Raw genomic sequence first — 24617 nt, forward strand, 5'->3', positions numbered from 1 at the left:
GCCGGTCCTTTCCGATCAGCGCGGTTTATGCACTGACATGTGTTTTGTGTATAGTTCATTTAAAAATCGATAATGATCTTTTTTCTTAATTAATTTTCTTTTGTTAAACGAAATACGAAATATGAAGAAACAATTAAATAATTTCAAATAATAAACATGTGACAGACCCTTTCCGATCATGTTAGGCCTTCTCGATCAGCGTAGTTTATGTCATAACCCATATTTTGTCTATAATTCATTTAAAATCATAAATAGCTATTTCATAATTCATAATTTATTTTCTTTTCTATTTCATAAATGAAATATGAATAAATAAATAAATAAGTTCCAATAATAAACAAACAGCAGGCCCTTTCCGATCATGTTAAGCCCTTTCCGATCAGCGCGGTTTATGTCATGACCCGTATTTTATCTATAATTCATTTAAAATTCGAGTATTACTAATTGTTTTATTTTAAATTATTTTCTTTTTCATTTGTTAAATGAAATATGAAGTAATAATTAAATAATTTCCAATAATAAACATGTGACAGGCCCTTTCCGATCATGTTAAGCCATTTCAAATCAGCGCGGTTTATGTCATGACTCGTATTTTGTCTATAATTCTTAAAAAAAAAATTGATAACTTTTTTTCGTAATTTATTTTCTTTTATTATGTAATAATGAAATATGAAGAAATAATTAAATAATTTCCAAGAATAAACATGTGACAGGCCCTTTTCGCAACATGTTAAGCCCTTTCCGATCAGCGCGGTTTATGTCATGACTCGTATTTTGTCTATAATTCATTTAAAAATAACAAATTGATAACTTTCTTTTTGTAATTTATTTTCTTTTATTATGTCATAATGAAATATGAAGAAATAATTAACTAAATTCCAGTAATAAACATATGGCAGGCCCTTTCCGATCATGTTAAGTCCTTTTTGCGGAAAGGGCCCTTTCCGGTATCTAGTCATAGCGAGGCTCCAGTAGGGAAATTCCCACAAATGACAGCTGACAGTTGCGAAGGTGAACACCTTAGAAATATGAATAAACAGCCTGTCATGATGTGACATCTAATGACAGCAAATGTGTTTAATTTATTATAACAAAACCTCACTATTCTATGAGTTCTTATCAAAGGTGTTTTCTTAAATAAATTAAAATATTCGTTTTAGTCTTTGGGTGCCCTTACCCAGGACATGCTCAATGAACCAGTTTTCACGGCCATCTTGGGCAACCTTTGAAAATAAAATATTAAAACCAAATGTCATAGATGTCAGTCCGTGTTTTCAGCATGTAAAAGCTTCTTTCAATTGATTGTTGATACTTCACAAATAGTAGAGTCAGGCGTCTTATTGGTAAGTGATCAATTATGCTGGAGTCTAGATCCAGTATAGGAGCTAGTAAAAACTTTGTAAGTTATTATTAGTGCTAAACCTCTATGTTTGATAGTCTTATGACAGGGTCAGTGGAATACTGTGCATTCTTTATCTGTTACTTCATTTTGATCTAGTAAGAAAATTGGCAAGATATAGAAAGCAATGTATAATTTTGATTACTGATAGCAGCGCTGATATGGCTTTATTTGATCTAGGTCACTAGTCTTCCAGCTAGGGCACACTCCTAGGCACTGGCATACATGCATACATACATACATACATTAATATATGTACAAGGAAACAGAGAGTTGCAAAAAAGATGAATAGATAGAATAACAAAAACTTTGTACGTTTTGTGGTATTGTGCCACCCTAGTCCAAATAATTTGTACTCAAGAGTTGAATATTGTTATATTTTTATGACTGGTCGATATCCCCCTTCTCTTTAGGACAAGACAACGTTAAATATATCAGAATGTAAAATTGGTCTTCCTGAGGTCTCATTATTTAGACTATGTGCCACCCCAAAGCCGTAGTCCAACTAATTGTACGCAAGTCGTGATATTGTGAAATTTTTGCACAGGTCAGTATCTCTTCTCCAGAGGGATTCTGCCCTATCATGAAAATATCTCCGAATCAGTTCTGACGTCAGATTATTTGGACTACTCAGACCTCTTGAATGTCACCATAACAAGATGTTCTGGTACGTACTGTTTCCATTCCACACTAGGTATCTGACGACATGACAGCTGGTCACTCCAGTGGTAAGCCTAAAAAAAAAAATTCTTTGTTTCCGGTAACATGCTGAAAAAAATTAGGGTAGGTAGGTCGGAATTTTTTTTTTTTTTTGGAAATTTTTTTTATTAAGGGGGACTTTTCAGAAATTATTTTTTTGTCAAAAAATGATTACAAATAAGGGGGTTATGCCTTTAGAGCATCAGTAAGTTGATTTCTAACATCACTGGCTATGTTTAAAGCATAAAAAGTGCAGTTTTGCATCTTTTTGTTAAAAAGTTGAAAAAAATATTCGCCAAGGCCATAAAAACATTTAGGGTCGGGCCAAAAATTTAAGGTAGGTCGGGATACCGGAAACAAACAATTTTTTTTTTTACGCCTAATATAAAGATATGGTGTCACAGGAAAATCAGTATTGCTGTATAGGATTCTGTAAATAAGGTCAGCTAAGCCAGCTTCTATCTATGTCTTGGAGTGTGACGACTGTGTCTGTCATCATGTTGAAAGTACTACTGGTTAAAGGATAGTGTCACGTTACAAAGGAAGAGGCCCTTCTTTGGACTACCACTAGTTACTGTATGTAAGCTGGTCTATATGAATCCCATACTGTAGAGACACACTTGGGCATTAATTTTGGCCTTGGCTTCCTGTGTTGACAGGTTCCTTCTAATGTAATGAATGCCAAGCTGTGGTTGGTTTTCTTGCCATTGAAGGTAAGAGCCACTTGCAGCCAGATTGCTAAAGGTTGTAAATTAACCTTTAGCTAGCTGGCGGTGAGTTATTTTGCCTTTGCGACCAATGCAGACCAAGATTAGCCTGCACATCCGTGCAGGCTAATCATGGTCTGCACTGTTCGCTATTCAGTCAATAAATTTTCAGTGAACACCCCTTCGAATAATAAATGGTATTGCCCAAATTGAATGATGGGCCAGCCCATTTTAGAAATTTAGCAGGCTAAGGGTTAATGTTCACTCTGAGCTCTGTTTTGAAGTACAGTGTCACACTTATATAATAAGGTTAGTAAATTGTCAGTGGAGGACAGGTACCTGTTTTCATAGCTACAGCCCTAACAGAAACATTTATCCTTTGTTACATGCATTGTGACTCGACTGAAATTATAATTTCTAAGGTCTTTTTCTTGTAAATCTTATACCAGCGGATGTAGCAGCTTAATCAGAAGAAGCAGAACCTACCCTTCAAACAAATTGACTAAAAAACCAGTATAAATGCACACAAGCTATTAGAGGACAGCAGCGATCAACTACTCAAAAGCATGAAACAAGTTAAAATAATGAAAAAATAGACATAAACAAGTATAAACGTGGCAACAGTTTTGAATTATGGAACTTTCTTCTCTTATGATGCCAAATGAGATGAAAGATTACACCAAAATAAATACTAAGTCGAAAAAGGGGCATAACTTTGTGAAAGAGCAATCAGAGTTGTGATACCAGTGTGCAGTGTATGTCTTATTATAATGTACAATGGTTTAAATCCTTTCCCAAAATTGGTACTAGCGTACATAGGAAAACATTGTGAAGTCTATAAAAGGGGGCATAACTTTGTAAAAAAGCAAAACAGAGTTATGGAACCTTCCCATTGCACAACAGATGATCACGGGAAAACAAGTGTATGAATCCATTCCCACATATGGCTACTGAGATACCATTACTTACATACAAAAACTTAACCAAAAATTGCTAAGTTGAAAAAGTGACATAACTTGGTTTAAAATATCCTTGAACAGACCTCTCTCAAATTTTATCCACCCCTTTTAGTGACTGCCAGATCTGAAAATAAAATAGAACAACCTTGAAAAAAAAAATTCTCATGAACCTATTGATGAATTTTCTCTAAACTTGGTCTGTAGCATCCTTGGATGGTCCCCAGTATCAAGTATGTTCAAATGGCTCTAAAATTGTTGACAGCTTGATGCAATGTCTTCTATGATGAAGCAACCGATGGATCTTCACCAAACTTGCTTTGTAGCATACTTGTATAGACCTGTGTGAGAGTTTGTTCAGCAAGTTCTGCTTGGCCCCATTTAGGGGCAGCCAAAGTGAAAAATAGAGAAAAAAAGGCTTTGCAGGTGATCAAACACGTTTCAGCAACATTTTATGATATTTTGCAGTTTAAAAATATTCTGTTTAATAGGTTTGTTTAAGGAACAAAAAGACTGCATCCCTGTTAGAAAAGTATGTTTTATTACTTTTGATAAAACTTTGTAATTGCCCCCTTTAATAAAGTGTTTAAAAAATGGAGACTATATTTCTTTTGATTAAAAATACATTATCTAGTTTTACACTTGCATTTGATAGATATTTGAATGTTTCAACAGTCTAAACTGAAACGCAAGTTTTATGTAGCTTCCTTAATTCATTTATTTCCAATCAACCAATGAAGGCAAAGGGAGGTAATAATAATTGTACAAAATGCAAATCCTTGATAAACATAATACAGTAGTTCTTGTATTTATATCATTCCACAGATAAGTATGTTTATTAGATTTATACTTACACAAAAATAATTCTGCCTTGGTTGGGCAACCACATTGCAGAAATATTGCAAGTAAAAATCAGGACTGGTGTTTTTTTAGCACTCAGTGAACATAAAAATATGTGAGTGCTCAGTTGCTGAAGTTACAAACAAATCCATTACTTTACCTAAATCAAAATTATCCACCTTTAAACAACTTCTCATGAACCAGTAGATGGATCTTCACCCAACTTGGTCTTTAGTTTCCTTGCTTCAGCCTTTCTCGAGTTTGATCAAAAGTTCTGCTTGACCCTTTTAAATGACTTCTCATGAACCAATTGATTTATCATTACCAAACTTGTAGCATCCTCAATTTTTTTTCAAGTGGTTCTGCTTGACTGCACTTAGTCACTTAGGGCCTATAATAGCCGTTTTACAACTTCTTGTCTTGAGCAGCTTCATGGATATTCAACAAACTTTTTTTGATAAAAGACATTGTGTCTGAAATCATTCGTCCTCCACCTCTGATAATTCATGTGGGGAAGTTGGCAGTTATTTGTGGAGAACAAGTATGTACTGGTACAGAATCCAGGAACACTGGTTAGGTTAACTGCCCGCCATTACATGACTGAAATACTGTTGAAAAACAGCGTTAAGCCCAAAACAAACAAAACAAACTTTTTTCAAAAGCATCCTCTAAGGTTTGTGCAAATGGTTTCGCATGACTTCCTTCTTCTTTTCAGGGTTCTTTGTCATATTTCAGAATAAATAATGTTTTTCACAAAAAAATGTTGCATTTAACGATACAGACTGTGTCATGGCACTTCTTAAACAAGCACTGTTTGTACAGGGGTCATCTACTTCACTAGCCCAATCATGCTATCAAGTTTGAAGATACTGGGTCAAGTGATTCTCAAGCAATTATGCGGAAACATTTTTAGCTCGACTATTCATAGAATGGTAGAGCTATTTGACTCACCCATGGGTCGGCGTCCGCGTCCGCGTCCTGATTTGGTTAAGTTTTTGTTACATGATGTAAGCTGGTATCTCAGCAACCACTTATGGGAATGGATTGAAACTTCACACACTTATTCACTGTGATAAACTGACTTACATTGCACAGGTTGCATAACTCTGTTTTGCTTTTTTACAAAATTATGCCCCTTTTTAACTCATCTGATTTTTTGAAAAAAAATGATGAGTTATTGTCATCACTTGAGCGGTTGTCGGCGTCGGCGTCTGCGTTGCCTGGTTAAGTTTTATGTTTAGGTCAACTTTTCTCCTAAACTATCAAAGCTATTGCTTTGAAACTTGGAATACTTGTTCACCATCATAAGCTGACCCTGAATAGCAAGAAACATAACTCCATCCTGCTTTTTGCAAGATTTATGGCCCCTTTTGGACTTAGAAAATATCAGATTTCTTGGTTAATTTTTATGTTTAGGTCAACTTTTCTCCTAAACTATCAAAGCTATTGCTTTGAAACTTGGAATACTTGTTCACCATCATAAGCAGACCCTGTACATCAAGAAACATAACTCCATCCTGCTTTTTGCAAGAATTATTGCCCCTTTTGGACTTAGAAAATCAGTTTTCTTGGTTAAGTTTTATGTTTAGGTCAGCTTTTCTCCTAAACTATCAAAGCTATTGCTTTAAAACTTGCAACAGTTTTTCACCATCATAAGCTGACCCTGTACAGCAAGAAACATAACTCCATCCTGCTTTTTGCAAGATTTATGGCCCCTTTTGGACTTAGAAAATATCAGATTTCTTGGTTAAGTTTTATGTTTAGGTCAATTTTTTCTCTTAAACTATCAAAGCTATTGCTTTGAAACTTGCAACACTTGTTCACCAACATAAGCTGACCCTGTACAGCAAGCAACATAACTCCATCCTGCTTTTTGCAATAATTATTGCCCTTTTTGGACTTAGAAAATCATTTTCTTGGTTGAGTATTATGTTTAAGTCAACTTTTCTCATAAACTATCAAAGCTATTGCTTTAAAACTTGCAACAGCTTTTCACCATCATAAGCTGACACTATAAATCAAGAAACATAACTCCATCCTGCTTTTTGCAAGAATGATGGACCTTTTTAGACTTAGAAAATCATGGGTAGGACAATATTTCTATTATACAAAAAAAATCAGATGAGCGTCAGCACCCGCAAGGCGGTGCTCTTGTTTGACTTAGAAATTTTTGGTTAAGGTTTTGTATGTAAGCTGGTATCTCAGTAACCACTTGTGGGAATGGATTGAAACTTCACACACTTATTTACTGTGATAAACTGACTTACAATGCACAGGTTGCATAACTCTATTTTGCTTTTTTACAAAATTATGCCCCTTTTTCGACTTAGAATTTTTTGGTTAAGGTTTTGTATGTAAGCTGGTATCTCAGTGCTCACTAATGGGAATGGATTGAAACTTCACACACTTGTTCACTGTCATGATCTGACATGCACAAAGCAGGTCCCATAACTTTATTTTGCTTTTTTACAAAATTATGCCCCTTTTTCAACATAGAAATTTTTGGTTAAGTTTTTGTATGTAAGCTGGTATCTCAGTATCCACGAATGGGAAAGGATTGAAACTTCACACACTTGTCCACTGTCATGATATGACATGCAGTGCAAAGGGTCAATAACTCAACTTCGCATTTTACAAAATTATGCCCCTTTTTCAGCTTAGGAGTTTTGGGTTAAATTCTTATATGTAAGCTGGTATCTCGACAGTACCCACTAATGGGAATGAATTGAAACTTCATACACTTATCCACTGTCATGAGCTGATAAGCACTATGTGGGTTCCATAACCCTATTTTACTTTTTTACTAAATTATGCCCCTTTTTCAACTTACGTATTCATTCAAGCGACAAGGCTGTTGAATAGTCGAGCGTTGCTGTCCTCTGACAGCTCTTGTTCAAAGTTCAGGCCCATGTGGCCTTGACTTTTTACCTATTTTTAAGGTTCAGGCCTGTATGACCTTAACCTTAAATTTACTAACCCCAAAAACAATTTGGGCCGTGTACTTCATAAGCCCAATCATGTTTGAAGTTTGAAGGTCCTGGGTCAAGGGGTTCTCAAGTTATTAGGCAGAAACTGTTTTCGAGGTTCAGGCCTTTGTGACCTTGACCTTTGACCTACTGACTCCAAAATCAAAAGGGTTCATTAATTTCATAAGGCGAATCATGTTACCAAGCTGGAAGGCTGTGGGTCAATCGGTTCTCAAGAAACTCTTTGCTCACATGGTAGATACTAGATGGGGACACCCAATGTGTAGCCTTGTTAAATAAAGTTGTTACTTACTGACTTACTACTTACTTACTGCTCTACCAATAGGCGGACTGATGACCAATGCCACTTACATGTGCAAAGCAGTATAACCCCGAAGCTTCAAAGGTGGGCTTAAAAAAGAAAAGATAAAGGTTAGGCAAGTGTTGGCCCTTTTGTTAAACTTAACAATATCACTAGTTGGCAGTTAATTCTATACATCAACAAGCTTATCTATGGCATGGCCAAATGTGCCCAACTTTTGAAAAATTCACTTTTGGGAGTAAGTCTAGTGGTTAAGGTTTCTGACCTCAGATCACCTGCCTCTCATCACTGCAGGTTCGAAACCTGGCTTGGGGTGTAGCATTCTTACATGTGAGGAAGGCATCCAGCTGGCTTTTTAGAATATGGGTAGCTCTACATAGGTGCCCAGACATGCCTGAAATAATGCCTGGAAGAATTTCTAGGGTCTTCCTCCACCACCAAAGCCTGGAAAGTCACCATATGACCTATAATTGTGTTGGTGTGTCAACTAAAGTTTGCTGATGAATGTTTTTGACTGAAACCATAATATGAGACGCGCCATGAGAAAACTAACATAGTGGGTTTGCGACCAGCATGGATCCAGACCAGCCTGCGCATCCGCGCAGTCTGGTCAGGATCCATGCTGTTCGCTTTTAAAGCCTATTGGAATTGGAGAAACTGTCAGCGAACAGCATGGATCCTGACCAGACTGCGCGGATGCGCAGGCTGGTCTGGATCCATGCTGGTCGCAAACCCACTATGTTGGTTTTCTCATGGCACGGCTCATATTTATAAATACTGAACACTGTTGGTTGAAATATTTTGTGAAGTAGACATAAGCATTGTCGTACTCTGTCACCAGGTTCTGACAAGTACATTGTCTTACTCTGTCACCAGGTTCATGAACATCATCGTACTCTGTCACCAGGTTCTGACAAGTACATTGTCTTACTCTGTCACCAGTTCATGAACATCATCGTACTCTGTCACCAGGTTCTGACATGTACATAGTCTTACTCTGTCACCAGGTTCATGTACATTGTTCTGACATGTACATTGTCTTACTCTGTCACCCAGTTCATGTCTGTCACCTGGTTCATGTACATTGTCTTACTCTGTCACCAGGTTCATGTACAAAATTACTTTGTATTAATTAAGGTTTAGTAGTGTATATATAATTATTAAAACCATAGAAATATTTTGTAAAAGCATAACATCATTAACCAATAATAGACCTGGCAAATACATGCTGTACAGTTATTGTCCCATGTGTCTTGATCCTTAAATTACTCTCCAAAAGTTGTCCCCCTTTAAAAAGAAAACCATTTGTAAAGAAAAAAAACCTAAGGATAGAAAGCTTTTAAGATAGCAAGTTTTTAAAGGTGTTGAACTGTCCAAAAGTGTGGCCCCTTTATAAGATGCCCTTTTCAATTTGTCGCAAATTATCAGTAAAATTACACACATTTTACAGATTAATACACTCATATGTTTTATATGCTGTTCAGTTTTGATGTAAAGTAACTATTTTTATGATTTGGTGTTGTTTGATTTTTTTCAGAACATGGACCTAAATGTTAATTTATATGATAGCAGCACATTACAAGCAACTATCAGATTTTTTTTAATAAAGTCATTGAGCAAGTGTTCATAAATCATAAAATTATTGTAAATGAAAACTGCCCTGAAATATCAAACTAAAGTTTACTGTTCATGCTATTTATGATATTATAGACAAAAAGTGTTCAACAATGATATTTCATTTAATTACATCTTTTGCCATTGGAACCATATTCACTTATGTTAACATTTTAGCCTGCTGGCAGCAAGTGATATTTTGCCTTTGTGACCAGTGCAGACCAAGATCAGCCTGCACATCCATGCAGGCTGATCACGATCTGCACTGTTTGCTATTCAGTTAGTAAATTTGCTGTGAACAACTCTTTGAATAATAAGTGGTCCTGCCCAAATAGAATGATGGACCAGTCCATTTTAGAAATTAAGCAGGGTAAATTTAAGGTAAAAGAATGTTCATATAATCAGTTATTCTTGAACTTCTGAGACAATTTGGTGGCCATAGGCCATGAATAGCCAGATCAGTTTACCTACACCTACTTTCAAAAGCAAACAAAACTATAATGTTTGATGCAGTTGTACTTTAATGTCATTTATAGATCTGTAATTAAGTTTTTTGCGGGATTAAAATACTAAGCAATACTTTTGCAAGTGGAATAATGTCTGGCCTGCACTCATCATAGAATTATGGCCCCTTTTGGACTTTTTGCAAGAATTGTGGCCCCTTTTGGACTTAGAAAATATCAGATTTCTTAGTTAAGTTTTGCGTTTTGGTCAAAATGTCTCCTTAACGGTCAAAGCTATTGCTTTAAAACTTGGAGCAGTTATTTGCCATTAAATGCTGACTGCACAGCAAGTACCATAACTCTACATTGTTTTTTGCAAGAATTATGGCCCCTTTTCAGTTTTGGACTTAGAAAATCATGGGTAGGACAATATTTCTATTGTACAGAGACAAAAAAATCAGATGAGCATCTGCACCCGCAAAGCGGTGCTCTTGTTTTAGATATAAAACTAGCAAATTCACTGGAGTTTTGGTTGGATGTGGGTTGATTATGCGCTCAGGCCCCCATCCACTTCACTTGATCTGTCGTTGATGAAACATTATCTAAATGTTTTCATATGGTTATGCCCTTTATATCCATTTGTTAACTATTTCAAATATTAAATATTATTTGAGTAGCATATTAGATCGAGCTAGATCCTTAGAACTTCTCATCATCAGCCTGGCTACCTACCAGGTAATCTTTTTTAATTTTTTTTTATCATTTCTCTTATATATTTTGACCAGTCTTTCTTGGCTGTTTGAGAAGAAAAGGGACATAATTAAAAAAAATTTGATAACCTGAGGAGTTATCTCCTGTGAACAAAACACAGGGTCTGAACACAGACTAGAGGTTGACAATGTGCATTCTTTTCACTTCATTGAAAAACCCTGCTTCACAGTTCTGTTTGATAAGCATTTGGTTTCATGATCTTGAGCTTTGTATAAAATTTCTTTTCTGCATCCAGTATAGACAAAAGGGGGATATTTATAAACTATGAATTTTTATTATAAATGCACATCTTTGTCTTTGATAAAATTATACATGTATACCTATTTATTCTGTTTTAATTTTTCTCAAGTTTTTATTTTGTTGGGCATGCAACCAGGTAATATACCCCCAATTAATTTCAATCAAGGACTCAGTGGATATTAATTCTTACAAAAAGTCATTCTTCTGAATAGAAGGATGTAGAAAAATATATATTTATTTGTAAAATTTCACTGTACAATAGTACTCGGTTATTTTAAGGGTGTTGACATAGATTTTTTAGCTCCTCGCTAGACGTCTGCACTTTGACCTAGTTATCCTCAGTGAATCCTGGTACCGTGGGAACACCTGCCAGCCAAATATGGAAATCACCAATCGTCTGTGTACATTATTGAGGGAGCACGTGTGCACAGCTCTTACATTTTCCTCCACAACAAATTAAATAATGAAGTCTGATTTGCACAACTGCTTAATGCTTTTACAGAAAGTATAAACAAATATAGTTTTAAAACCCTTTTCAATTAGTTTTCAAATGGGAAATCAATACACAGCTCGTCAGTAGATGCAATTCAGTAGCTAAAAAACGATCATGTAATTACCGTGGGAGTGTAACGGAATAGCCTTTGACCATTGTTCTCACGATGGGAGCCGCAACTGGATTTTTCCCACGGCGTAGCTTTACAAACAATGCGAGTTGAAATCGAAGTTTGGTGACATTTTGGAAAGTGATAGATTGTATTCTAAATGGATATGATTAAACTGTGTATCCCGGAGGATTAAGACGTAGTTTCGATATCGTTCAACTTTTATAACACCCTATTTTTAGAACCGACAAGTTTGTAGAACTTGCAAAATGAATGAACAAGTTTTCGTTACGCAGGTAAAGAACGTCTTTGTAACATCGCTACAGTATTTTCACATTGATTTCAAGTAATCTTCCAGACTCCTGTTATCTCGTAGAAATGGCAAATATTTACACGGAAGTTTTCCCGAGATATACTTTGTACATGTAGCTATCTTTCGCCGTCCTGGGAAACTAGGTTACCGTCAGTAATTCAGGGATTAACCGAGCGTGAAATATTTTCCCACGGAAGAATGTTTCAAAGGCGGCCTTGTTTCAAAGGTCAAAAGAGTGAGAAAATTGCTTATTTAGTTACAGCATGCCCGTCACTTTTCTCATGAAATGTTTAGATCCTGTCTTAGTACGAGATAATAAACTTAAAGTTTCAGAATTTTGATTTGCATTCCAACCTTTGGTTTATAAATAAAATTTAATTGGATGTTCGGATGCAGGATATGACCGTGTAGTTGCTTAATTGATTCATCACTTTAATTACAAGAAATCTGTGCAATTATCATTTTGGAGAAAATCATGCCTACTGTAGGAAAATGTTTTATTGTGACAGTAAGATATTTTGATTATTATCTTAATTGTTTAAGAAATAATATATCTCGTCCAGTGATTTGTTGTTTAATAAAATCATTGTTTGCAGTTCAGATGCGAAGGAATTATATCACAAGGGCGCAGCCCGAGTGATATAACAATACGCATCTAAAGACAAACAATGATTTTATTCAAGGGCAAATCACTAAAATGAGATATATTCTTTCGATTCTAACACATTACAAAAATGTACCAAGGATTTTTAAGTATATCCTTGACGATGTCCATCAAATATTTGCCTGTTTTTTGTTGGTTTCTTTTTCAACGCGCCGCTCTGCTGTTTGACGTAATAATTGTTACATCAGAACAGTGAGTTGTTGTAAAATAACCCACAACTTTCAGCCTTCTTTGTTTAATAGTAAAATAAAAGTCGTGTAAGAATAAATTATAATTTTGATTGGTTAAGTTTTTATAATTATATATGTATACAAAAGTGTTCTTTTATTTTTTGTGTAGATGGCACAGTCTTGAGACCTAGGAGTTTAATAATAGCAACAACAAAAAAATGCAGTTTGAAAGCCTGAAATGAGTGAAGGATCATAAAGTTTCAGATCCCTATATTCTCAAGACTATTATTCCATTAACATGTTTCTTGTTGGAAAATTATTCTTTCAATCATTTTCTGTAGGTACTATTTTTCTTCTTTTTTTCTGTGTTAAATTTTTTGTATACTGTAGAACTTTGAATTCATTTTATGTTTCTACTGCTGAAAACCAGCTTGTTTCGCTTGTAAAGATGGCATTATTTTATGGTAAATCAAAGGTATAAACCATATAGAAAGCTACCATGTTGGCAACCGAGTCTTGACTATAATAGACTGACTATGTATGTACATTGTTCAAGGGTCACACAAATTCAGGAAATCAGGAAAAAACGGTCACACTTTAAACCGGAATACACCGGAATACACTTTCTATAACCGGAATACACCTTAAAGGTATTTTTGAAGGGTTTTTGATATAATTCAATCATATATATCATGAATAATTAACATACGAAAGGAAAATAAAATACGTTTACGCAAAATGATTTTATAAGAGAATGAAGTTCGACGACCGCGCGGGAAATTTCCATAACCGAAATACACCCGTATTTTATTAATAAATGGTATTTTTATAGGGTTTATTGCAGAACTCATTCGAGTATAATATAAATAATAAGTTTACAAAAGGAAAATAAAATACTTTAACGCAAAACGATTTTATACGAGATTTGGATTTGGCGAGCGCACGGAAATTTCCATAACATAAATGCACTCGTCCTTTTTTAAAAAATAAATAGTACTCTCTTAAACACTTTTTATCATTTTTTGTAAGTTGTAGAACCATGTTCAATCAGATTAAATATGAATGAATATTTGAGAGAAGTTTATTAAAAGTTAATTCTGTATACGAGATTATAACTTTTTTAAATATAAAAACGTTACTGCGCTTATTTCCAAAGCACAATTAAGATCCTTTGAATATATGAAGCGTAACAAACACGTGCCTCTGATTAGTCCTGAGTTTGATTGGATTATCACACCTATTGATTATATCAATTAATCAGTATATTTGTAAGCACACATAATGCGACATGTGACAAATAATGTCTGACAAGGTAAGTGCAATTAAATATGATAAGCTGTTTAATTTCGTACTTGTCGTTATAATTGCGAATTGAAAAATTGAAGAAAATTAGGTACATTCAGTATAATTTTTTATTTTTCATGTACTTTAACGTATCAATACTAATTCAATGTTTTGCTAAAACAGCGATATATTGTAGATTTAAACATTTTGATTCCTCCTTCCTAAGTCTCGATCATAATGTCTCGGGTATCGTAGTCGTTTTCCTGTATCAACATAGTCTTCATTTAAATACTTTTTCAGTGTTTCATTTACAGAATTCCTTATTTTGTTAAAATCAGTTTTATTAATTCCAGTCCACTCCGGAAATTTAGGAAAAGTGTTTTTACGTCGTAACTTTACCAAAATTCAGAAATTACATCGTGAAAAACGTCAACAAACTTATTATTCGGATTGACTGGAATTTACCCGAGATCGTAAAGATACAAAACATCATGCCGGTAATTTTCTATTCCACGAGCACGTGCGACCTATCGTAATATCTAATTTACATCGCTCGACGTTACTTTTGTTAATCAACACATACAAAAAAAACGCGCGTAGTGTATTCATTTTTTAATATTATCGCTTCAAGTTTTCAACACCGCTTAAGAAGTAATACAGTTTGAATTTTATAACGATTTTAATAAGATATCGACAGTAATGTAGGGAAAATTCTATAAAAACGGTCGAATGTTCACATAATTATTTGTAAAACTTCAAACAGCGCGATCTTAATTACTTATTTCTTTCTAAAAGTAGGCCATAAAATTCAGACTTTTGACCAGGAAGTACAAAGAACAGAATAAAAAAAACTTAAATAATAAAAAAGCGACAGCAATTTAAATAAATGGAGTAAAACGATTTTTGGCAAACAGATTTCTGTTAGTGTACGTGACCTCGTGAACGTAAATAGAAATGTGGTTTTAAATAAAGCAATACGATGTCGTTGCGGATTTAAATGCATCTTTGTACATGTATATTTCTGTAAATTAATTATTTATTTTAGATATGATTGATTTCTATCATAAACCCTAAAAATACGATTTATTTAAGAAATACGGGTGTACATTAGAGAATTTTAGGGCATGGAAATTCATTTACGAATACGCAAATTTCCAGTGCCTTCGCCGATTTTCAATCATGTACAAAACGTAATGCGCAAAAGTATTTTAATTTCATTTTGAAAATTAATTATTTATGATATATATTTTTGAATTCAGTCATAAACCACTTCAAAAATAGCATTTGTTGAAGAAATACGCGTGTATTTCGGTCATGGTAATTTCCCGCACGGTCGCCGAATTTCAATCTCTTATAAAATCGTTTTGCGTGAATGTATTGTATTCTCCTTTGGTATGTTGATTATTTATGATATATATGATTGAATTATATCAAAAAACCTTTAAAAATACCTTTAATTAGAAAAATACAGGTGTATTCCGGTTATAGAAAGTGCATTCCGGTTTTTAGGTGGATTCCGGTTTAATGTGTGACCCTGAAAAACCTAGTAATTTGTTGTAAATTCTGTTCCTGGTTGTGAAAATTCTTTGTATTTAGTGAAAACAGAAGGAAATTGGACAGCAAAAATAAAAAAAAGGAAAAGTTTGAAGTGGTCTTGGTAAAAGTATTATTTTGGGAAAAAAAATAACAACTGAATCAGGTATGTGATTAATTCCTCATTTCAGCTGATTTCCTCTTTTTGAACAGAAAAATTTGAGAAAAAAGTTGTCAGATTTGGCAAGATATTAGTACAAAAATTGTAATATTGTTGAAAGGTGAAGGCCCGGGTATCCACTTATTGCCTCGTTTTTGGTCAATGGGCTATCACATCCCTGTGAATACTGTTTATTTTGCATATGCATCAACAGTTGTGACATCTTCATAAAAGTTTTTTAAGTTTTTAGTCAAATATTAATAACTGTTTTTCTCCCTAGGCAAGACCATATTTATTATTTTCTTTAATATTTTTGGTTGTTGTTTTTGTTGTTGTTGTTATTTTTCAGAGAAAAGGAGCAAGCAAACAAAACAATTTTTTTTGTGTGTGTGTTTTTTGGCAGTCACACGTATAACTGGAATACATCTGTATTTCTTTAATTAATGGTATTTTTGTAGGGTTTATGACTGTCAGAATTTAGTTATTATAACATATTAAATAATTAATTTACAAAAGGAAAATAATTTAAATAAAGTATGTTTGCGCAAAACAGTTTTAAATTTTGCGAGCGAGCGGAAAATTTCCATAACCAAAATGCACCCCATAGTATGGTGTATTCCGGTTTTTAGGTGGATTCCAGTAAAACATGTGACCCGTTTTTTGAGCTAGCAAAAACAATATAATTAGAAAATGTTCTATTCTGTTTAAATAAACAACAGCTGGAAAACACTGATTGTCATGGCATCAATAAGCTTGACTAGAGCCGATATCCCAGTATTAGAATGTACCTTCCTTTTATTCAAAATGTCAAAATTTTTCAAGTAAAATATTATAATAATTAATGCATACCAATAAGCTTCTAAACAAATGATTTATCCCAGTAAAATTATGTTACTATTAATTGTCATTAACTGAAAACTAAATAACACCAATTCATGTATCAGGGAATTAAAGTTTTTTTTTATTTTTAATATACATTTATAGCAATATCCATGTTTCAGAGAAAAAAGTTTGAACATCACCAAATCATACTATTCATAGAAAGAAAGTTCTAATTGTTTTACATGAAAATTAAACAGCATAAAATAAGACATTTATATTATTCTACAAAACCATTGTCAATTTACTCATATATATTATATATTAAAAAAATTATTGAATTAAAAAAGCTGTTACAATGTCTTCGCTTGATGCATTTGCAACAATGTACCAGTGTTTAAACTTTACATAACTAGGTTAGACATTGTATTTGAGAATTGTTTGCTTTTATTTCTTTACAAATATCTTTCTTTTTTAAAGGGGGGTAACTCCTTTAGAATATTTGAAGTATCCAATTCTATCATGGGACAGAACGTTAAACATGATAAAAAGTGTAGAAACTAGGGTCTTCTAAACCAAAGACACCGGTGGAAAAAATCATGATAATGTGTATTAATTCTTAAGGGAGAAAACAGAAAAGAAACTAATTCGGCCTGCTGATGCAACTTGGAACCCAGAATTTTCTGAATAGAGTGTTTTCTCAAATGCTTAAAGCAACTCTTAATAATTAGAATATATATTCTCATAAAATAATGATCTATCTGAATGATACAAACCAGGGGCTTTTTTCGGCCGTTTTTATAGCCGTTATTCGGCTATATTCCCAATGTCAAAAAGTTTTTTTTTCCCAAAATGAGTGCAAAAATTCCCAATCTACATTCTGAAAAAAAAATTCATCAAAATTGCACAAAATGGACAATTTTGTAATGGCAGTATGTTAAAGAGGTTGTACAATGTGAAGTAAGTGTATGAGAAAGTGCTTAAACGCATCCTCACTATATCCTATGGGACTAAATATTTCCCAGTTCGGAACATTTACGCATCAAAATTCCCAATACTGGGGGTATAGGCTATGTTCCCAAATCGGAAAGAAAAAACCCTGCAAACACTTGCTGAAAGTATGTTGAAAAGCATTTGAAAATATGTAAAATTAATACTGATATGTAAGTAACCATTAAAGCTAGAAAGTCGCCATATGACCTATCATGTGTCGGTGCGACGTTAAATCCAACCCCCCCAAAAAAAACGTGACTAGTTTATGATAATGTCGCTTTTAGAAATTATTAGCTTTAAGATATTAGAAAGACTGGCAAACTTTTATGCAAGCACCTCTTTTTTTCAAGTTGGGCATTGAAATGAACTTTTTTGTTTCCTGTCTGGAAGTTATTTCGGTAAGGAAATTCATTTATGTTTCTTTAGGAGTTGTCATTATTTTGTTTTGAAAGTAGTCTTATTTATAGAACTCCTTCAAAATGTCTCGCTGTTATTTTATCTAGGTGTACAGTGATTATAGGGACCTTGGTGATAAGCGAGTCTGATTTATGAAAAACCAGAAAAATGTTTAAATTCTCAAAAAAAAATATTTTTAAATGACTAGATGTAAAATTAAATTTTGGTTGTTTTCAAAAATTCCCAGTTCAGGTGGTAGACAGCATAGTTCCCAGTTGGCTTGGACCTGATAACTTTCCAAAAATTATGGGGGGAAATTGCTCTACAAGTTACTGGTTTTCTACTGATATGCCATTCCTGTGATGGCAAAAATCACTGTTTGCTAGTTGTTGTTTTTTTAACCCACTCCCCTGCCAAATTTCTATGATGAACTTGTCCATCTTTGATTTGGACAGTACCATTAACTGTTAGGACCTAACTGTTATAAGGGGTGCTTACCTAAAAGATACTGACTGAATGGCAAACAGTGCAGATCATGATCAGACTGTATGAATTCGCAGGCTGATCATGATCTACACTGGCTGCACAGGCAGAACTAGTCGTGTCCGGCATTATAAGGTTTAAGAAGTACAGGTTTTAGTTCAAAAAGTTAATTTCTTCCCAAGAATTACTCATTCCTAAAAAGTGACCATGTATGTTCTTGTCCATGGATCTGACCAGGCAATTAAGCAAGGATAAAATTTTACAAATTTTTCTTTTCAGGCAAACTGTGATTGTATTTTAATTTGTCTGATCAGACGAGCTTACTAATATCTCTCTTCAGGCAAGTGACTATTATATTCTAATCTGTCTGATCGAGCAAGCGAGAAATAATTTTACTAATTTCTCTTTCAGGCAAGTGGTTATGGTTACACAGTTGGAGCGAATCTTGACCGAAGCAATGAGCAACTTATTTACTCGCTTAGCAACAATCATGTAAACCAGTCCCATCCTTACGCAACAGACGATCAGTCACAGAATGTCGGCCATTACTTCATGTCAGGAAGTCAGCATGGGTCATATGAGCCTCAGCCTCGTACAGAACAGCTGATTGCCACCAGTTCACATCATACGATAAATGGGCACATGGCTCAGTCGAGTTACGATGATCCGGTTGACTTATCGAGCAGTAAGTTGGTGAATGGAATGATAAAAGAAGAAAGACAGCTGGAGCATCAGCAGCACATGTTTACTGGTCATAATGGAATCAGAGTCGGGATTCCTCAAGATCAAGGTGTGTACTTTCATGTTCTGAAGCTAGTAATATTTATTACAGAGACTCGTTTAAAAATTCGGTTAAGTTACAGTGGAAACAGAAACATCAATATATTTCTATATTCGATTCTCAGACCTCGTATCGTGTGTGATGTCATATGACATCAGAGCCATGTGTGTTGTCATGTTAAAAATTACAACAATTATTTTTAGTTTCACTTGTGCTGAAGAACACATAGCATAGTTAATAACATTATTAACCTAGATGCATATGTAATAAGGAGATCATTAGATTTACGTCCAGAATCGTCGAGAATTACTTTCTCGTTCTTTTGTGGAATAACTTCTGTTGCAAAACTTTAGCATTTATCTCGATACAAATTTAAAAACCTGCAAATATGTTTTTTAACCCTCTCTAGCTTATGTCATGGGTATGTTTCTTTTGCGTGTCTGGAGTCAAAGACTTTAGTGGGACACATTTGAACTCGTGTCACACTTTATATTTAACCCTTACTCTGCTAAATTTCTTGTCCCTCTTTCAATTTGGACAGTACCATTAACAGTTAAGAGGGGTGCTTACCAAACAGCTAGCGACTGAATGGCGAACAGTGCAGATCATGATCAGACTGCATGGATGTGCAGGCTGATCACAATCTACACTGGTCGCAAAGGCAGAATCAGTTGTGTCCAGCATGGTAAGGGTAGCAGTTTTAGCAGATTTTTCACATGACACATTTCCTTAGAAAGCATGCTTAAATCAAGCTTACCCTTCATTCAGATAGTGTAAAAAGACAATGTAAATAAAATAAATCCCAGAATTTAGCATATGCGCCATAATACGCTTTGAAAATTGCAATATATCAATATGTGAAGATTGAGATTTTGAACCTTTCCTGTAGAAGTGTTCTCAGTTTAGGTACAAACATAATACAATGACCATCAATAATGTCGGTTTAGCAAATAATATCATGGGAAAATGAGCTCCTTGTGACATATGGTCCTACTCATATCAATATTTCCTTTTACAATTGTAGTTTTCCGCTTGCAAGACAACTGTAAGGGGGGGACTAGAATGACTTTCAAAAAACACTTGTACCAATGGTGATGTTGGAAAATAACATAAGAGGCATTTGTTTGTATTTTATCACATTTGCACATAGTTTAGACTTCAGTTAACGGATAGTGAGTTTTTTTTCTTTGTGTGTTTTATAAAGACATTTTATATGGCACGTTCTGAAGGAGTTTTATTGTGGAAATTGATTTTCAACCTGAAACCTTTGTCTTAAGAATTGAGACCAAAAATAGCTTAGAACACGTTGAAAAGCTTTTAAATTCAAGAGCAAATGGTTTGAAACAAAGGAATTATTTTCTTATCAAGTGTTGTTCAATTTTGAAAGGATTACAATGAATTATCTTTTATCTGAAATTTAAGTGGATTTTCGTCACAGAATTTTCATTGTTACATAGCCAGAAGGTGTTGGTATCTATGGTAAAACCGTCTTTTGATAAGATAATCAAAAGTCTTTGTGGTTTCCGTAAAGTCCATAAATCTAAATGAAAATGTATTTTAATATAATCAATTATATCTGATCAATCGAACCTTGTGAATACAGCTGCACTAAAGAGATTGTGCACAACAGTTTGTTTAAGTAATTCGCTACTAAAACATGGATTTAGGAAGTAACTACCGAGTGGAGATGCTGTCATCTCAAGTGGATTTCCTTTTCGACGATTATTCCGGCTATATCATAGAAGGTATATGAAAAACTTCATATATTTAGTGCGGAAAAAAAGTCACAACACAATCTTATATTGTTATGAGTCATCACATTAATGCTTAGGTTTTGTTTTTAAGAATAGTGTTAAGTTTGATTTTTAAGAACTGAAAATTCAGAGAAGTTGTTGCGCAACATTTTATTTTTATAATAAAAGTTTTATGAATGTTGGTCTTATTAAACTCCATGAAGAAAGTTTAGGAGTGTGTATACTGGAGTCAACTTAGTCTGTCTGTCTGTCCATCCGTCTGTCCCTGCATTCACACACCTATGGTAAGGGAACTCTTGAAAGGCTGAGCAGATTGAGTTTATTTTTGGTAGACAGATATATAAATTACAAGATGCAGGTTGAGAGTGATTTTGGTTACTATTCACTAGATTTTGGGCTTTTGGCAGAGTTATGGCCCCTTGTAACTTAAAATTATGGTTGTCCATTCAGAGTTTTGCTGAGGCTGCGTTTTTGCGCCATTGGCGCGAAAAAAAATATGAATGGCGCACCAAATTTCATGTCGGTGGGCCTTTGGCGCGCCAGAAAATCTGAAACTCAAACCCGATAATGTTCGCTAGTTTGCCGGTCTTGCACGGTAGATAGACATACCTCCAGGGGAGATCACTGCGACAGATTTGAAAAGTAATGTGTCGTGATAATTGCACCCTGATTGTATCGAAATGGCGACCGCACCGAAAGGAAAAGCGATTATGCACGAATTTTTCAGTCCTCCTGCCCCTAGGAAAATGAACCAGACTTTATTTACATAGGGGAAAGATACAAATAAAAATGATACATTGAACAAAAACGACGATTCAAATATAGATAACGCTGAACATTAAACAAGAACCTCAGAATCACAGATTGATCCGACCCCCACCCAGTCAAGTAATTTGAGTAAAGCGAAAAGTAAGAGTAAAACGTCTGACAAACAGAGCTTTCAGAAGAACTTATTGGTTGAACATACATGGTTAAGATATAAGGAAAAGAGAATTAATGACATTGACATGTACTTTGTGTATAATTTTACATTTATTATTTAAAAAACTTTACACTTCTTAAAGCATAAGAAATGTAAAGTTTTTAAAATGTAAAATTTGATTCTTTTTGAACGGCCCAAAAAGTTTCAGAATGGCCCCATGTTTTCAAGGTAGATGGGCCATGGGCCCATCATGCTGAAATCCTCGGCAGAACTCTGTCCATTTAATAACTCTTTCACAGGTAAATAAATGGGATTCATTTTAAGTAAGTAGGTTTATGATAATAAAATAAAAAATCAAGTTCAATTTGAGTAACAGTCTACAATTATGAAAAAGTTGTTATCTGATAAATTTTGAAAAGATGAATGGGTTGAATTCATTTTTGGTACACAGTAATGTAATTATAATTATAAAAAAAAAAGAGCCTTAATCTGTATCAATTACAATTCATCAGTTTTTGGCGTGGGCCTTTTCCGACTTGAAATTTGGGGGAAAAGAGCTGTTTTCTGTTGATAATATTTGCAGTTATTTATATTTGATAATGGTAACTTTTGAAAGGATATATGGGTCAAATTCATTTTTTGTACACTGTTATATTGTATATCGGTTACAATCCACAAAGTTTTTGGCAGAGCTCTGGCCCCTTTTGGATGTAAAATTTGGTGGTCAGTTTCTCTAAATGAAGGAAGGAATTGATTGATTTTTGATACTCCATAATTTGATTGATTTTTAATACCCCACAATCATTTTACGCAGTCCTGTTGCTCTAAAACCAGCTTCTTTACATCAGTTTATAGACTATTATGGACAGGAAGGCTGTGTTATGGGATACTATGTAGCCTGCCAAAGGCATACAGTTCTAGTATTATGCCTGTATGTAAGGTAAATTTATGATAACTTATGATAGCTTATTAGGCTGTTTGCCACCTAAGAATGATGGTCACTTGAATGTATGATCGGTGTAATTATGTTGGCCAAGTAGTATGAACCATTGTAGTAAAACTAATTTAATCTATTACCTTTCGTCTGCAACGTGGAAAAACTTTGTTCCGTTTCTTTTTCTTCAAACCATTAATTTATATATTTTAGGTTTATTTACAGATGGAAGTGGTCAGCCTCTTATACCAGGGTCTTTAACTCCGCCGGACAAGATGAATGACAGCATGGTAACCATGACAGCACCAAACCATCTTGAACTCGGCTCCTTACCATCAACGATACAGACCCCACCAAGTCCGCTCCCAACTCCCTCGCCACCTATCATGAGAACACATACAGATATAAATGGTTACGAGTATAAAAGGTAAGGAGTTTTGTAAGGGTAAAAAAATGTGAATGATCTTGAAAACTTTTCTATGTTGAGCAACATTTTACTTGAATGAACTAGTCTTGAAGCTAGCAGAGTTATTTCTTTGTCAGAAAAGTACAAGACTACCCATGTATAGGTCCCAACACTATCCTCTGTTGAATCTAATTAATCTTAGGCTCTGAGAACAGAATCTATCTTTGTTTTACTGAAATAATAGTATCACAGTTTATCACCAATATCTGAAAAACAAAAACATTTTAGTTAGTTTTCTGTAAAAGATACATGCACTACAAAGTTTGTACAAATTCCGTTATCCTCAATTTTGACCCCTCAGGGGCTTGTTGAAATAAAAGTCAAACACAAACTACCAAAGTATGAAGCCCTAAACTCTCTGTCATCCACCAAGATATTTACCTGTGGTAATAACAATAGTCGACACATTGGGTGGGCACGATTTTACATGTTGTTTCACTCATTCATTTATAACAGTGAAATTTTTATTGATCAGAAAGATCAAAAGATTTTCTGCCGAATTAAGTCAAATTTTCTGCTCATCTGATTGAACAAGGTACAGTAATATAAAAATTTGCATTTAAAGGAATCTTGGTGAGTGCAGGGTTAATGTGTCGTAATTTGAACAAAAAACATCGTTTAATGAATACAGTACTAAGAGGTGCATAAGGAGGACTAGCGAAGAAGTTTTTTGTTAAAAGTACAAAATCATGGTTTTGCACTTCGCAACTTAGTAAAGAAAGGTGTCTTTGTAAATACCTGATAGATGCTCAAAGCTATGTAGTTTTATGTACTATTTTATAGCTGTAAAAGAATGAATTCAGCTAATGTTGTTGAAAAAAAAATTCAGATTGAAGATTTTATTTTATCTGTACAGTATTTTTTAAACTAAAAGTAACGGGAACAGAAACAGTTTGAGTTTAGAAAAATATTTACAATTTCTACATTGATCAGAGATTGCGAAACCTTTGCAAATATTGCATAACCTCTGTTTAACCCTGCTAAATTTCTATAATGGACTGGTCCATCATTCAATTTGGACAATACCATTTATTATTCGAAGGGGTGTTTACTGAAAATTTACTGACTGAATAGCGAACATTGCAGACCATGATCAAACACCGCTACAAAATTAGATTCTTACCTATTCATACTTTCTTACCCATTCAGACTCAAATTTTTAGATTTTTTAACATCTCCGGAGCATCACAAATCAACATTTTGCACAACTAACTCAATTTAGTCTTTTCGTTGGTGTTTTTATGCGCTTTTGGGGGCTCAACTGTAATGTCTTCCGTTATAAAGTTTGTTTAGTTTGTTGTTGAATCATCCAACATAACTCCTTATGAAAATTTTCAAAGAAACAATATCATTGTTAATTCCGTTATTATTAATTGAAGTGAACAT

The 24617-nt window shown here is 34.2% G+C and overlaps 1 protein-coding gene across 8 annotated transcripts in view; it reads left to right on the top strand.

Moving 5' to 3' along the window:
* Positions 1 to 966: 966 nt before the first annotated feature.
* LOC123535620 (recombining binding protein suppressor of hairless-like) overlaps positions 967 to 24617 on the top strand; it is a 43245-nt gene continuing 19594 nt past the window's right edge. The window contains exons 1-3 of one of the 8 annotated variants that reach the window (XM_045318342.2): positions 967 to 1011; positions 18786 to 19164; positions 22979 to 23192. In XM_045318342.2, coding sequence (XP_045174277.1) covers positions 18927 to 19164; positions 22979 to 23192 — 452 coding nt within the window. In that variant the 5' untranslated portion in view covers positions 967 to 1011; positions 18786 to 18926. Of the gene's footprint in view, positions 1012 to 1187; positions 1344 to 11598; positions 11856 to 12235; positions 12381 to 12989; positions 13044 to 18785; positions 19165 to 19778; positions 20901 to 22978; positions 23193 to 24617 lie in introns of those variants that run through there. The other 7 variants (XM_045318341.2, XM_045318339.2, XM_045318338.2 and 4 more) reach the window with 7 other exon arrangements.

The sequence above is a fragment of the Mercenaria mercenaria genome, chromosome 17 (assembly GCF_021730395.1).
Source record: "Mercenaria mercenaria strain notata chromosome 17, MADL_Memer_1, whole genome shotgun sequence".
NCBI classification, from domain to species: domain Eukaryota; kingdom Metazoa; phylum Mollusca; class Bivalvia; order Venerida; family Veneridae; genus Mercenaria; species Mercenaria mercenaria.